The following is a 14866-nucleotide window of genomic DNA, read 5'->3' on the forward strand; positions in this document are numbered from 1 at the left end:
CCACATGGTTTAGCACCTTTGAAATCAGATGGCACCTTATGATAATGTACGCATTTAGGGCTGAAGTAAAGTCATACTAGTGTATTATGAAATGTACTGTATATGAAAGAGAGGTGAATGGTAGAGGCAATAGGTCAGTTTCCACTGCATAGGGATTAACATTTGTCTGTGTCAGTAGTGTTAGAGCCAGTCTTGAATCAGAATGCACATTTTCAAGCCTGGCTCTAACACTACTGATTCAGACAGTTAGTGTGCGTTAATTCATTGTTTATCAAACATTTAGTCATTTGTCAAACATTTAATGCAAACACTTAACACTTGTATATCATTAGCCTTTGAGGCTTAACATTAAATGCTTATTTGATATGCAAATGATGTTGACTCAGATTAGCAGATTGGTTCCCTTTGTAATGGGTGTGCTTTGCTTTCTTGATTTAGCAACAAAAGATAAATCCATTTATGTGAGGAGAAAATTAGCCACTAGCTCCAATTTAGTCTGTACAATAGTCCATTCTAATTGGTCCCCAGGGGTGTATGGGTTGTATTGTGCAAGGATGAGGATGTTCAAAGAGTGTCATACTAAATGAAGATGGTTTTCTCATATGGCCTGATTTTAACTTGAAATAAGGATATTTAACTTGGAAACTTCACAACTATTTCTCAGATCTTGAGCAGCTATTGTTAGAAGATCATATTTGGGAATACTTGAGGTAAAAAAGGAAAACAGGCACAGATGGATTCAATATTCCTCAAAATTCATTATGAACCCTTTCAACATTCTTAGGTTGACATGCACAGCAGGAGAATGTCTAACCAGAAGTGGTGTGTCAGTTTGTCTACCTGCTGACCCTCCAAAGGGTAACAATATACAGCATTGGAAGTTCAGAGAACTCAGTTCCTCTAATATTCTTTCTGAGGTTACAGTCTTGGTTACGTTGCCCACCGGAACATGTGGTACAGATGCTACTGTGAGAGCAGGGTAGAGCACTGGAATATATTTTCCATTAGCTTGTCAATCACTTTCCTTAGCCATGACCTTCCCCAGAAAAATGCTTTAAAGGAACACGGTAGAAGCAGGCAGCATTCAGTATCCTTTTGTGTGTAGTTGAGAAGCTTGTTTTGTCAAATCAAAGTTTCCCAAAAAACATTTTTGCTAACATTCCATGGTCCAGAGTTCACAGTCAACTCTCCATTCAGAGATTTTATGCGTTGCCATCATTCCTTCACCTGTATTTTTGCACCTCCATAAAATGTCATGGTTGAGTCTGCGAATCTTCACTGCTTTGTTCAGAATTGATAGCGCAAGTTTGTCTCTGAATCTCTAGCAGGCTGTTTGATTAAATAATTAAGACACACAAATGACTCAAGAAGGAGTCAGAGATCAAGATAGCCTAACTAGAAGAAAATAACCTTCTCCCGCTGCTGCTGGCCTTCGCAGAATTACGCTCCTGAAGTTGTCGGTAATAGGCTACACCAGCAGTCGGGAACCTTTTACATTTGGAGCGCCAATTTATCTTACCATTTCTACCAATCTTCATGCCAGTTTAGATTTTCATATGTACATTTTCATTGAACAGTTTAATTTCAATTTTAAGTATTTGTATCTCAAAATCATTACCTGTGGTAAATCTACATTCTATCTAAATCTAAATGATAATTATACAAATCTAAATGTAACTTTTGTAAAAATAGCGTACATAAAGCCAATACATAAAAACATTGCAGCCTGCAGGTAGAAAATATCCTGATAAAAATAGATATCCTTAAATCACATTGGCTACGCATGGCCTGTCTGCAACAAACTTGAAACATTGTATCAACTATCAACAGGGTCGCCCAGAAACACGTGTTAGCAAACTTGAAGCATTGTATAAAATATTCTGGGCCTGACCTCCCGAGTGGCACAGCGTTCTAAGGCACTGCATCGCAGTGTTGCGGCGTCACTACAGCCTGGGGTTCGAAATTGGGGAGAAAATGTAAATAAAAAAATATAAACAACTAAATATTCTGCGCCGATGAGCTCGGGACAGACACAGCTGTAGGCTATTAGTGCAAGGGATTAGAAGTAATCAGGTATTTTATGACGTTACCACTGGCTTTACATTTTTCACCTTCTTGCCGAGTGGTTATCGAAAGGGAGAGAGCTGGAAATATTCTTCAAATACTTTGAGGATCTTTTGTCATTCTCAATTGATTATAAAAACAGACTTAATTTACGTGCTGTTTGAGGTGAAGAAAAATTACTTTGAGAAGCTCCACAGCTCATTAGTGGTGGTGAGTTAAGACAATCAGAAATACTATCAGACATCCCCAAATGGGAACATTTATAGGCCTACATTTGTGCGCAGGCCAGGTAGACTAGTCCAACTTCTGTATTCGTAATCAACATTGACAGGAGCGTTTCAAACAGAAGACGCTGAATAAATTGACAAAACTCGAAATGGAAAGAAATGAACAAAAACTTTTTTTAAATAGGGCTATCTTCTGTATACCACCCCTACCTTGTCACAACACAACTGATTGGCTCAATTAAGAAGGAAAGAAATTCCACAAATGTACTTTTAACAAGGCCCACCTGTTAATTGAAATGCATTCCAGGTGACTACCTCATGAAGCTGGTTGAGAGAATGCCAACAGTGTGCAAATCTGTAATCAAGGCAAATGGTGGCTACTTTGAAGAATCTCAAATATAAAATATATTTTGATTTGTTTAACACGTTTTTGGTTACTACATGATTCCATATGTGTTATTTCATAGTTTTGATGTCTTCACTATTATTCTACAATGTAGAACATAGTAAAAATAACGAAAAACCCTGGAATGAGTAGGTGTGTCCAAACTTTTGACTGGTACTGTATGTAATGGGGAATTGATAGACACAGCAAACAATGCACACAATGAAGTTATGAAACAATGAATATCCACGAAATGGCGGGAGAGAGCGCATTCTGGAGAGAGCCGTGCCTTGTGCATCTGAGCCACAATACCCATATTCTTGGACCGTGGAATCCTCGCTGCCTCAATGGATTAGTCCACTCAGACAGGCGCAAATCAGACAGTTATCTTGTATGCCATGAACAAAAAAAATCTATTTACAACTGCTCGACTAAAGAAATTCGTTTTCAATACAGACACCGTTTGTCATACAGTATTCCATATAAGGCACCCAGACGTTCTGAATGTTTAAGTATACCCTTAATCTTGTAATAAATTAAATCTAATGATGCATAACTTGACATTTCTGCTATCCAATGTGACATTCTGGGAGGATAACCAACCTTCCAATTAATGGCAATGCTTTTCTTAACTGCTATAAATGCTAGGTTACACAGTTTCTTCTGATAAGTCTCCAGTATCAACATTTCCAAGCAAACAAAAACAGGGAGAAGCCTGAATTCAGCCAGCCTTGACAAGATCATAACATATGCAAATATGTCTCCTTTTGTGTGTTACACCTCCAGCAGAGGATTTTCATTTCTGGGTGCATGATATTAATTTTCACTGGCATGTTCTATGGATGGTCTTACACTGCAGTTATTTATGTCTGAGATTATATGAACATGACTGGGCATTCAAACATATCTGTATGCTTTCATCTTCATCAATAGTGTTTCCCAGGTCTACCTCACATTTTTATCTGTTATGTTTTGTGTCATCGGGAAAAGCCTCTATCAACCCTTGATACCGTCGGGAATTCAACTTTAGAGGTTTGTCAGACTTTCTTAAAATAGTTCAAATCTTTGAAGCTTCTGGCTTGTCCATTGTTTGCTGCAAAGGGAATGCAGTGTTGTATCTGCAAAGTTCACCTCAGAGCCGTCACAGACTGGTCTTCGCTGGTTGCCTGACCCTGCTGAAACCCCTGTCACCATCTGATCCTGCTCAAATGAGGCATGACAAAGAATGACCTTTGTGTAGGTATATACATTATATTATCCAATAATAGAATCAATGGTTCAATAATTGAAATGACCATTATTCCCAGATCCCAGACTGTAGCCTACCTATCAACTCAAGATGGAACTTTGTATCTGTTCACTGATTACCATTCACAGTTAATTTACTTCTGTTTAAACGGGACAAAAAGGCTACAAAACATTTCCATACACACACCAGCTGTTAGATGCTGCTACCTGACAGATAGCTAGAGGCTAGAGCTGAACAGGCTGTGGTAGCCACTAGCTAGCTAGCTAGTTCATTCTCTTCAGACATAACTTCAGTTGAGAGGGGATGAAACATTAGCTAACGTTCCATGTCAGTTACACTATTAGCTCAGCACTGAGAATAAATACTTTTTTCTGTTAAGTCAAACAGCTGTTACATTGTTAGCTACATCAGTCAAATAAAGAGTAGCTCCTGTCCCCAGTGAAAGTTACACCCCTGTTCCAAACAACACAAAGGATTGACCTCACAGCCCTAAATGGATGCCTGCACTCTATGAACTGACCTCAACAAAGACACTTTCAAATCTAAGGCTCAATTCAATTCAGTCCAGCCTGCCTTTGCCATATTTATGCTGTACAGTGGATTATAATCAATTAACATTTTTGTAGGGGTTGATAAATGAAGTCTGAAATTTAAAAGTGTAAATTACAATCTTGGCACACCTGTATTTGGGGAGTTTCTCTCATTCCTCTCTGCTGATCCTCTCAAGCTCTGTCAGGTTGGATGGGGAGCGTTGCTGCACAGCTATTTTCAGGTCTCTCCAGAGATGTTTGATCGGGTTCAAGTCCGGGCTGTAGCAGGAACACTCAAGGACATTCAGAGACTTGTCCCGAAGTCACTGCTGCATTGTCTTGGCTGTGTGCTTAGGGTCGTTGTCCTGTTGGAAGGTGAACCTTTGCCCCATTCTGAGGTCCTGAGCACTCTGGATCAGGTTTCCTTTAAAGATCTCTCAGTACTTTGCTCCGTTCATCTTTGCCTCGATCCTGACTAGTCTCCCAGTCCCTGCCGCTGAAAAACGTCCCCACAGCATGATGCTGCCACCACCATGCTTCACCGTAGGGATGGTGCCAGGTTTCATCCAGATGTGACCCTTGGCATTCAAGACAAAAGTTCAATCTTGGTTTCATCAGAACAGAGAATCTTGTTTCTCATGGTCTGACAGTCTTTACGTGCCTTTCGGCAAACTCCAAGTGGGCTGTCATATGCCTTTTACTGAGGAGTGGCTTCCATATCTACCATAAAGGCTTGATTGGTGGAGTGCTGCAGAGATGGTTGTTCTTCTGAAAGGTTCTCCCATCTCAACAGAGGAACTTTAGAGCTCTGTCAGAGTGACCATCGGGTTCTTGGTCACCTCCCTGACCAAGGCCTTTCTCCTCCGATTGCTCAGTCTGGCCAGGCGGCCAGCTCTAGTAAGAGTCTTGGTGGTTCCAAACTTCTTCCATTTAAGAATGATGGAGGCCACTGTGTTCTTGGGGATCTTCAATGCTGCAGAAATGTTTTGGTACTCTTCCCCAGATCTGTGCCTCGACACGATCCTGTCTTGGAGCTCTACGACTTCATGGCTTGGTTTTTGCTCTGACATGCACTGTCAACTGTCGGACCTTATATAGACAGGTGTGTGTCTTTCCAAATAATGTCCAATCAATTGAATTTACCGCAGGTTGTAGAAACATCTCAAGGACACAAGTTGTAGAAACATCTCAAGGATGATCAATGGAAACAGGATGCACCTTAAATCAATTTCGAGTCTAATAGCAAAGGTTCTGAATACTTACCTAAATAAGTTATATCTGTTTTTTATTTCTCCATAAATTTGCAAAAATGTCAAATAACCTGATTTCGCTTTCTTATTATGGGGTGTTGTGTGTAGATTACTGAGGATTTTTATTGATTTAATCCATTTTAGAATAAGGCTGTAACCTAACAAAATGTGGAAATAATCAAGGGATCTCAATACTTTCCGAATGCACTGTATTTCTATTGAGGGTGAGATTGAATTTTCCCCCTTGCCTAATATGTTATGAGCTTTTTCCATCAATTCACAAGAGTCACCATTGCAATTAAATGTGTGTAATTACATCTGTAAATCCACAGTGTGCATACAAGTCGCCTGCCTGTTTTCGCAAGAGTGTGTTCCAGTATGACTAATGAAATCAATATTCCATGTAATCAGCCAAGGGACAGAGATACACACAACTGATCCCCAGTTACTGTCAGTCATTCAGTCAATAAGTCAGTCAGTCAGTCACTAAGTCAGTCATTCAGTCACCAAGTCAGTCATTCAGACAAAAAGTTAGGCAGTTAGTCACTAAGTCAGTCTGTCAGTCACCAAGTCAGTCATTCAGTTAATAAGTCAGGCAGTCAGTCAGTCAGTCACTAATTCAGGCAGTCACTCAGTCAGTCAGCCAGTCAGTCAGTCACGAAGTCAGTCAGTCACTAAGCCAGTCAGCCTCCTCAGTTAGTCAGTCAGTCAGTCAGTCAATCAGTCGCTAAGTCACAGCTATCCCATGTCACAGCTATCCCAGCCACATCCTGTCAGGACCAAGGTGTGGGCATGTCACAGCTCCCCCAGCCACATCCTGTCAGGACCAGAGTGTGGGCATGTCACAGCTCCCCCAAGCACATCCTGTCAGGACTGAGGTGTGGGCATGTCACAGCTCCCCCAGCCACATCCTGTCAGGACCAAAGTGTGGGCATGTCACAGCTCCCCCAAGCACATCCTGTCAGGACCAAGGTGTGGGCATGTCACAGCTCCCCCAGCCACATCCTGTCAGGACCAAGGTGTGGGCATGTCACAGCTCCCCCAACCACATCCTGTCAGGACTGAGGTGTGGGCATGTCACAGCTCCCCCAGCCACATCCTGTCAGGACCAAGGTGTGGGCATGTCACAGCTCCTCCAGCCACATCCTGTCAGGACCGAGGTGTGGGCATGTCACAGCTTCCAAGTCACATCCTGTCAGGACCAAGATGTGGGCATGTCACAGCTTCCCAGCCACATCCTGTCAGGACCAAAGTGTGGGCATGTCACAGCTCCCCCAGCCACATCCTGTCAGGACCGAGGTGTGGGCATGTCATAGCTCCCCAGCCACATCCTGTCAGGACCGAGGTGTGGGCATGTCACAGCTTCCAAGTCACATCCTGTCAGGACCAAGATGTGGGCATGTCACAGCTTCCCAGCCACATCCTGTCAGGACCAAAGTGTGGGCATGTCACAGCTCCCCCAGCCACATCCTGTCAGGACCAAGGTGTGGGCATGTCACAGCTCCCCCAGCCACATCCTGTCAGGACCAAGGTGTGGGCATGTCACAGCTCCCCAGCCACGTCCTGTCAGGACCAAGGTGTGGGCATGTCATAGCTCCCCAGCCACATCCTGTCAGGACCAAAATGTGGGCATGTCACAACTCCCCAGCCACATCCTGTCAGGACCAAAGTGTGGGCATGTCACAGCTCCCCCAGCCACATCCTGTCAGGACCGAGGTGTGGGCATGTCACAGCTCCCCCAGCCACATCCTGTCAGGACCAAGGTGTGGGCATGTCACAGCTCCCCAGCCATGTCCTGTCAGGACCAAGGTGTGGGCATGTCACAGCTCCCCCAGCCACATCCTTTCAGGACTGAGGTGTGGGCATGTCATAGCTCCCCAGTCACATCCTGTCAGGACCAAGATGTGGGCATGTCACAGCTCCCCAGCCACATCCTGTCAGGCCCGAGGTGTGGGCATGTCACAGCTTCCCAGTCACATCCTGTCAGGACCAAGATGTGGGCATGTCACAACTCCCCAGCCACATCCTGTCAGGACCAAGGTGTGGGCATGTCATAGCTCCCCAGCCACATCCTGTCAGGACCAAGGTGTGGGCATGTCACAGCTCCCCAGCCACATCCTGTCAGGACCAAGGTGTGGGCATGTCACAGCTCCCCAGCCACAACCTGTCAGGCCCGAGGTGTGGACATGTCACAGCTCCCCAGCCACATCCTGTCAGGACTAAGGTGTGGGCATGTCATAGCTATCCCAGCCACATCCTGTCAGGACCAAAATGTGGGCATGTCACAGCTCCCCAGCCACATCCTGTCAGGACCGAGGTGTGGGCATGTCACAGCTCCCCAGCCACATCCTGTCAGGACCAAGGTGTGGGCATGTCACAGCTCCCCCAGCCACATCCTGTCAGGACCGAGGTGTGGGCATGTCACAGCTCCCCCAGCCACATCCTGTCAGGACCGAGGTGTGGGCATGTCACAGCTCCCCCAGCCACATCCTGTCAGGACTGAGGTGTGGGCATGTCATAGCTCCCCAGCTACATCCTGTCAGGACCGAGTTGTGGGCATGTCACAGTTCCCCAGCCACATCCTGTCAGGACCGAGGTGTGGGCATGTCACAGCTCCCCCAGCCACATCCTGTCAGGACCGAGGTGTGGGCATGTCACAGCTCCCCCAGCCACATCCTGTCAGGAACGAGGTATGGGCATGTCATAACAGCCTTCCCTGTAGCTCAGTTGGTAGAGCATGGTGTTTGCAACACCAGGGTTGTGGGTTCGATTCCCACGGGGGGCCAGCACAGAAAAAAAAAAGTATGATATGTATGAAATTGTATGAAATGTATGCATTCACTACTGTAAGTCGCTCTGGATAAGAGCGTCTGCTAAATGACTAAAATGTAAATGGAGGGAAAGGCCGAATGTTAGAGCAAATCCATATTATAAACATTATCAAAATTCAATTTAGTTTATGTGCAAGGCAATAAAGGGCCGCTAATGTGGTTCTGAACTAAAATGCAGAACCATTGAATGACTCCAGACAGGGCAACAGTGTGGGATGGTTCCGTTACAGATCTGTCATTCATCTAGCCATTGGACATTAGAGATGGGTTATAGAATTTACAGTCCCCCAGCTGATATTTTGTGATAGGTACGTTCAATGCTTTAGACGGGCCCACTTCTTTGTGTGAAAATAAACCAGCTCTATTTCCCCCTCTGTGTGCTGTGGCAGGCTGGTTGTGCTCCCAGACTTTTGTCTGGTTCAGGTGTCAAATGGAAGGTGGTGGGGGGTGAGGTGAGGGTGGGGGTGAGGCGGAGCGAGGGAGGGAGGGAGGGGACGTGACAAGGCTCCTCGGCTCAGTCCATTTAGCGTGTTGATGTTCATTAGCATGGAGCATGGGCCCTTCCCTCTCCTCAGGGAGCATGCTGTGCTGTGCTGTGCTACCAGATGTCCCTGCTACTGGAAACAAACAGCTCTGCTCAGCTCATCCTGCCTGAGATACAACCAGCAGCAGCAGATAACACTCTAGTCTGTGTCTACAGTATGTGAGCTCTGCCCCTGCTTGGTGGAGGTAAATCCATTTTGAAGAGGAAATGGCAATGAAGTGTGTCTTTACTCTCTATTCAAGTTAAGGATGTGTCAGACATTTTCGGCTTTTATCATTCGCATTCAGAAAGAAAGTCCTTTCTCCTAATCATAATCTTTATTCAAAACCATCCAATTTCAGTTCATGATTGGAGGGGACTGATGGGAAATGGAGTCTCTCCTTCAGGCAGTAAAGTAACACCCCTTCTCTCACCTCTCCTCTTCACTCCTGACACAGATCCCCACACTTAATCTGTAGACCTCGAGTGCCGAAAATTTGGAAAGTTTGGAGATTTAATGCCTTACCGTTTTCTTTTGTAGCTAGCAGATGTATAAATCTCACTAAACAGTATTCAGTGGACTAAACAGTGGACATTGATCCACTGTGGGTTCCTGGGGTGGGAAATGTATTTCTGTGAGAGGGGACAGCACACCGGGCCAGATTTATTATGTGCTTGTGTCTACTCTCTATGATTGAGGTCTATAACTTCCTGATATTACCTCTTAAATCAGAGTATATTTTACAGTTCCCTGGAATGTTTCTGTTTAAATTGTGGGGTATGTCAAGTATATCATTTTTATGTAACAGTCTCTGAACATTTTACACAACCACTTTTTGGAGAGGAGAAGCTCTAGCCTCCCAGAATAAGGAGGTATTTGGAATTATGATACAGTGTCATAGAGTTCGCCAGATTTCATTCTATTTTAAAGCAGAGAGAACAAATGCATTGACATGGTACATATCCTGTTGTGAATGTCCATTGCCACACACAGATAATCACTTATAAATGACATAGATAAAGATAGGCAAAGATTGAGGCCTCATTCACGGCAGTGCAGTATCAGTTTGCATGGCCATGGGGTCTGAAGTTGCCATTATGTCACACATACATATACATTAGACGTGCATTTGGTAGTTTGAATAATATCATTCAGAAATGCAATTCAACTGTATGCAGAAAAAGTAATGAAACCGCAATGAAGGGGGCTATTCTGTTCTACAGCCCATACAGCCACAGTGGGAAGGGAAGAGAAGGTCTGACTGGGTGGGAGGAGGTTAATCATACATTTGAATGTTGACTGGAACTGAAAACACTCCACTGCTTCACATTGTACAATGTATTGTTGTCCTTCATTGTTGAACAAGACACCTTCAACAGAATAGCTCTAATGGAATTGTATTGAATATGACAGTAGTCACTCTGTATTGAGTCACAGCTCCCTGAGTGGGTCACTCTTTGACCATGGACATCTATAGAAGGTTCTATGTAGAAGTTGACAATGTAGTCTTGCTTCATCCCTATATTTCTGGCTGCAAATGTTACCCGATTTCAGTGTTTGTGACTTTGAGTACACTGTACATTACTATGCTACTGCCGGTCTCCTGCTCTGTGATTTAATCAGAAGGCAGTCACTGCTCTGATAGCTCTGATTGGCTCAAAGAAGGGGTCTGGGGATCATTGTTTTAAGAGGCTGTGATTGGCTTGTTTCCAGACTCCAGAGCTGGCGAGGGGGCACCACAGAAGATAGACCACGCTGTCATTGGAGGCGTGGTTGCCGTGGTGATGTTCGCTATCCTCTGTGCACTCATCGTCCTGGGGCGCTACTTCGCCAGACACAAAGGTATAACGGCTCACCTGGGTCCCCTGGCTGTTACAATGCTTCCACTGGCTTGAGATGAACTGGTGTACACTATCATTGATAATTCATAGACCTAGAAGTGGACTAGCTGTAGGGATTCATTATCATCAATTTAAGTCCAACAGGGGTGTTCATAAATGTGTTTATTTGTTGCAGGCACCTACTTCACACATGAAGCCAAAGGGGCAGACGACGCAGCAGATGCAGACACGGCCATCATTAATGCAGAGGGGGGACACAACAACACGGAAGAGAAGAAGGAGTACTACATCTAATGTTGAGAGGCCAGGGGGGTGTTATGGTGGGGGGTCCTGTAGGAGCACTAAATCTAACTCTGAATGGGCCGGAGGGGGTGGGGGAGAGGTGGAGGACGAAAGGTGCAGCTGAGGAGGAAAGAGAGGTGGGGAAAGGAGAAGAGAAAAGGAGAGGAATGATGAGAATTGAAGAGGAGAGGAAGATTGGAGTGGATGAGTAGTGGGAGGCTTCATTGCTTCGTCGTGGATTCTCCCATCCAACCTCTCCTGGACTGCTGGGTCCCATTCTGTACAGTTCAATTATTTTACAGACAATTTTGTGCCTTGTTCTATTTCTTTTGTAATTGTTGTCCCCCCCCCCCACCCCAAACCTGTTGACTCCACCAGGTCCTATTTGCTGCAGTTATCTTTTAGAGGAGATGACACAGCACTTCTTCTCTTGTTGTCCTGCAGCTCCATCTTAGCTTGTGTACCAGGCTTTTAGAAGCACCCTCTCTCTCGCTCTCTGTGTCTTTCTCTATGCTGTGTACTGTAGAAGCAGCCAACAATACATTTTAGTAATTTCCAGCTGAAACCTATTGTAAACAACTCTTATCAATATCAAACTATACTGTCCCTCTTAACTCAATCATAAATATGACCTCTCCTGCTGTATCAGACATCCTGAAACATCACTTTTATTTTCATTCTGTGGTTAAAAGACTGAAGTTGCTGCCATGGTCATAAGACTTGTTGAGTTGTGTTGTCTTAACTGTTACGCTAAGAGGTTCAAACCCCTTAATGAGGTCACTAGGTGTGGGGTAAAGGTCACAATATGGTTTACTCTGGGTCATCATACTCATACCCTCAATGATCAGTAAATGACCAATGTAATAGTAATGCTTGTACATGTGTGTAAATACAGTGCATATATTACCCAGTATTTTCAACACAGGTTCAATTCTAGTTGAAAGAATACTATTCTACAGATAAAACAAGTTAAATTGTGTTATTATATACTGAATTTAATATATTGAATGTATATTTAGAAACCTTACATGGACCTTCAAACCCTATTTTATTGCTGTCTTAGGCCAGGGATCATCATCTAGATTCAGCCGCGGGCCAATTTCTTCATGAGCGGATAGTTGGGGGGCCAGAACCTAATAAAAAAATACTTTTAGACTGCAAATTAACCGCAAGAAGCACAAAAATATTAATAATAATAATAATAATAATATTTCACTAAAACATAATAATTTCAAACTTTGTTTACATTTGGGGACATTGCTCTGCATAGAGGGCCGTCTTTTGGATGGGACGTTAAAACAGGTCTCCTGCCTCTGTGGTCATTCAAAATCCCATGGCATTTATTGTAAGAGTAGGGGTGTTCATGTCAGTGTCATGGTTAAATTCCCAACCTGGCCACATTCCATCATGGCCACCTAATCATCCCCCGCATTGCTAATCGGGATCCAATTTTCTAAATTAAAATCACTTGAAGCTGATTTCCTGGAATTGTTATAGTCAGTCTTATGTCCAACAATGAAAATCCACCCCCCCCCTCACCAAAATATATATATATTTTAATTATTTTTCATTTATGCTCAGAAAACTTGGGGGGCCAAATAAAACCATCCGCGGGCCAAATTCGGGCCGCAGGCTGCCTGCAGGGGAACCAACCCTTCCTTTAACTAGTCTGTGGGCTCAGGTTGCTATTGAGAGGAATATACTGTAACTCAGTATGAAAAGGGAAGAAAATATGTTACTTTTTCTTTAGATTGAAGATGTTTTAATTGTTATGACATCTAATTAAAACATCTTCTCAGTCTCTATTTTCAAACATTAGCTAGTACACAATTCTGTATGTATTATTTTGACTGCCATTGTATATTTTATGGATATTAGGATACACTTTTATATAATTGTTGCATTACTTAATGTTTTGTTTTCAAATTAGAAATGTTACAGAACACTAATGGTTATTGCTCAATGAGCATTCCTAATGTCTGTGAATAATAAGTTATTGAAGATCCCCTAGAAGTTTTGAATGGGGAATAAGTAGCATGGTTTCCATTTCTGCCATGTTTCCGCTTTTGAAGTAAATGTACAGATTGCTGTGGAATCCCTGTAATGCATATTGAAGTTCCTGCTTTTATTTTTCCATGGTGCATTAGTCAATGGATTTATTGGATATATCAGTGTGACTAGCAAAACAGCTCCAAATACATTCATAAAAAAGGACGGCCACTGCCTTACTTTGCTTTTAAATATATCATAGTGGTGACGAAAAAAAAGAGTGAAGGACTAAATTCAGTGCCTTCCTTTATTTAAAGGGTATACAGTACGATGTCAACAGTGTCATACTATATCTTAGTATATGAATCTCTTGCTACCTTACACCGGTAGTGGTAGTCTCACTCTCTATTCACATGTAACTCGTAAAATCAGACAGTACTAAGAACTGGAATATCAAGCTAGAGTTATTTTCAGGTTGGATAAATAATTGGAATCATAACTGAATGATATGGCAGCTTCTATTGAAAAACAGCTCCCCACAACAAACAAGCCAAGTAGTATTCATGATTTTATTTACGGGTGATCTATTTCTGTCCGTTGAGAATTTACAAGGTAGCCGAAATAATTTATTTAATTTATTTACTAAATACATTTTGGTTGTATTTATATGGTTATTGTATTAGGTATGTACTGTAATTGTGGTCAAGGCTCACAACACTTTTAGGGAAGGTAAAACAAACGAAACAGCCTTGGAAATCTGATGTTTATTTCATTGAATTGCTTGAGTGTGATGCCGAACATAACCGATACCAGTATAACAAATAGAAATTTGCAAATCAATATTAATCTCAATGCTTATCGATTAGTTCTGAACTTGCTTTTGTTTTGTTAATCATCAATGTTTATTCTGGATACAATTGAAGTGATCGCTGTAGAGATTCATATGAAGTGTTGTTTTTGTTTTCAGTATACACTCAGTGGCCAGTTTATTGGGTACGCCACCCGTTCACGAAAATGGTTTTGCTCCTACATACAGTGAGTCACATGGCCGTGGCTTGCTATATAAAGCAGGCAGACAGGCATCGAGACATTCAGTTACTGTTCGATTGAATGTTAGAACGAGAAAAACGAGTGACCTAAGCCACTTTGTGCATGGTATGTATTTCAGAAACGGCCGGCCTCCTGGGCGTTTCACGCACGACAGTGTCTAGGGTTTACAGAGAATGGTGAGACAAACAAAAAACATTCAGTCAGCGGCAGTCCTGTCGACAAAAACAGCTTGTTGATGAGAGGTCGAAGGAGAATGGCATGAATCGGGCAAGCTAACAGGGGGGCTACAAACAGGCAAATAGCTGTCACGGCTGTCAGAATGATCGGACCAACGCGCAGCATGGTTGAAGTTCCACATCTTTTTATTTATAGTGAAATGTTGCAATACACCAAATACTTGAAATACAAAAAAACAACACACTGTGACGCAGAGAGGAAAACACACTACTCAAAATGAACAACCCACAAACTCAAAAGGAAAAACCCCCTACTTAAATATGATCTCCAATCAGAGGCAACGAGGATCAGCTGCCTCTAATTGGAGATCAACCCAAAAAAACAACAACATAGAAATAGAAAACCTAGAACATAAAATATAGAAATAGAAAACAAGAAAACCAACCAAACACCCACTGTCACGCCCT

At 43.0% G+C, this 14866-nt stretch overlaps 1 protein-coding gene across 3 annotated transcripts in view; it reads left to right on the top strand.

The window, feature by feature from the left end:
- Nucleotides 1-14635, top strand: part of cadm1b (cell adhesion molecule 1b) — a 160229-nt gene extending 145594 nt beyond the window's left edge. For all 3 annotated transcript variants that reach the window (XM_029715340.1, XM_029715342.1, XM_029715341.1), the window contains 2 exons: nt 10774-10902; nt 11077-14635. In XM_029715340.1, coding sequence (XP_029571200.1) covers nt 10774-10902; nt 11077-11195 — 248 coding nt within the window. In that variant the 3' untranslated portion in view covers nt 11196-14635. The remainder of the gene's footprint in view (nt 1-10773; nt 10903-11076) is intronic.
- The last annotated feature ends 231 nt before the right edge of the window (nt 14636-14866 follow it).

This window comes from Salmo trutta, chromosome 26 (genome assembly GCF_901001165.1).
Source record: "Salmo trutta chromosome 26, fSalTru1.1, whole genome shotgun sequence".
Lineage (NCBI taxonomy): Eukaryota > Metazoa > Chordata > Actinopteri > Salmoniformes > Salmonidae > Salmo > Salmo trutta.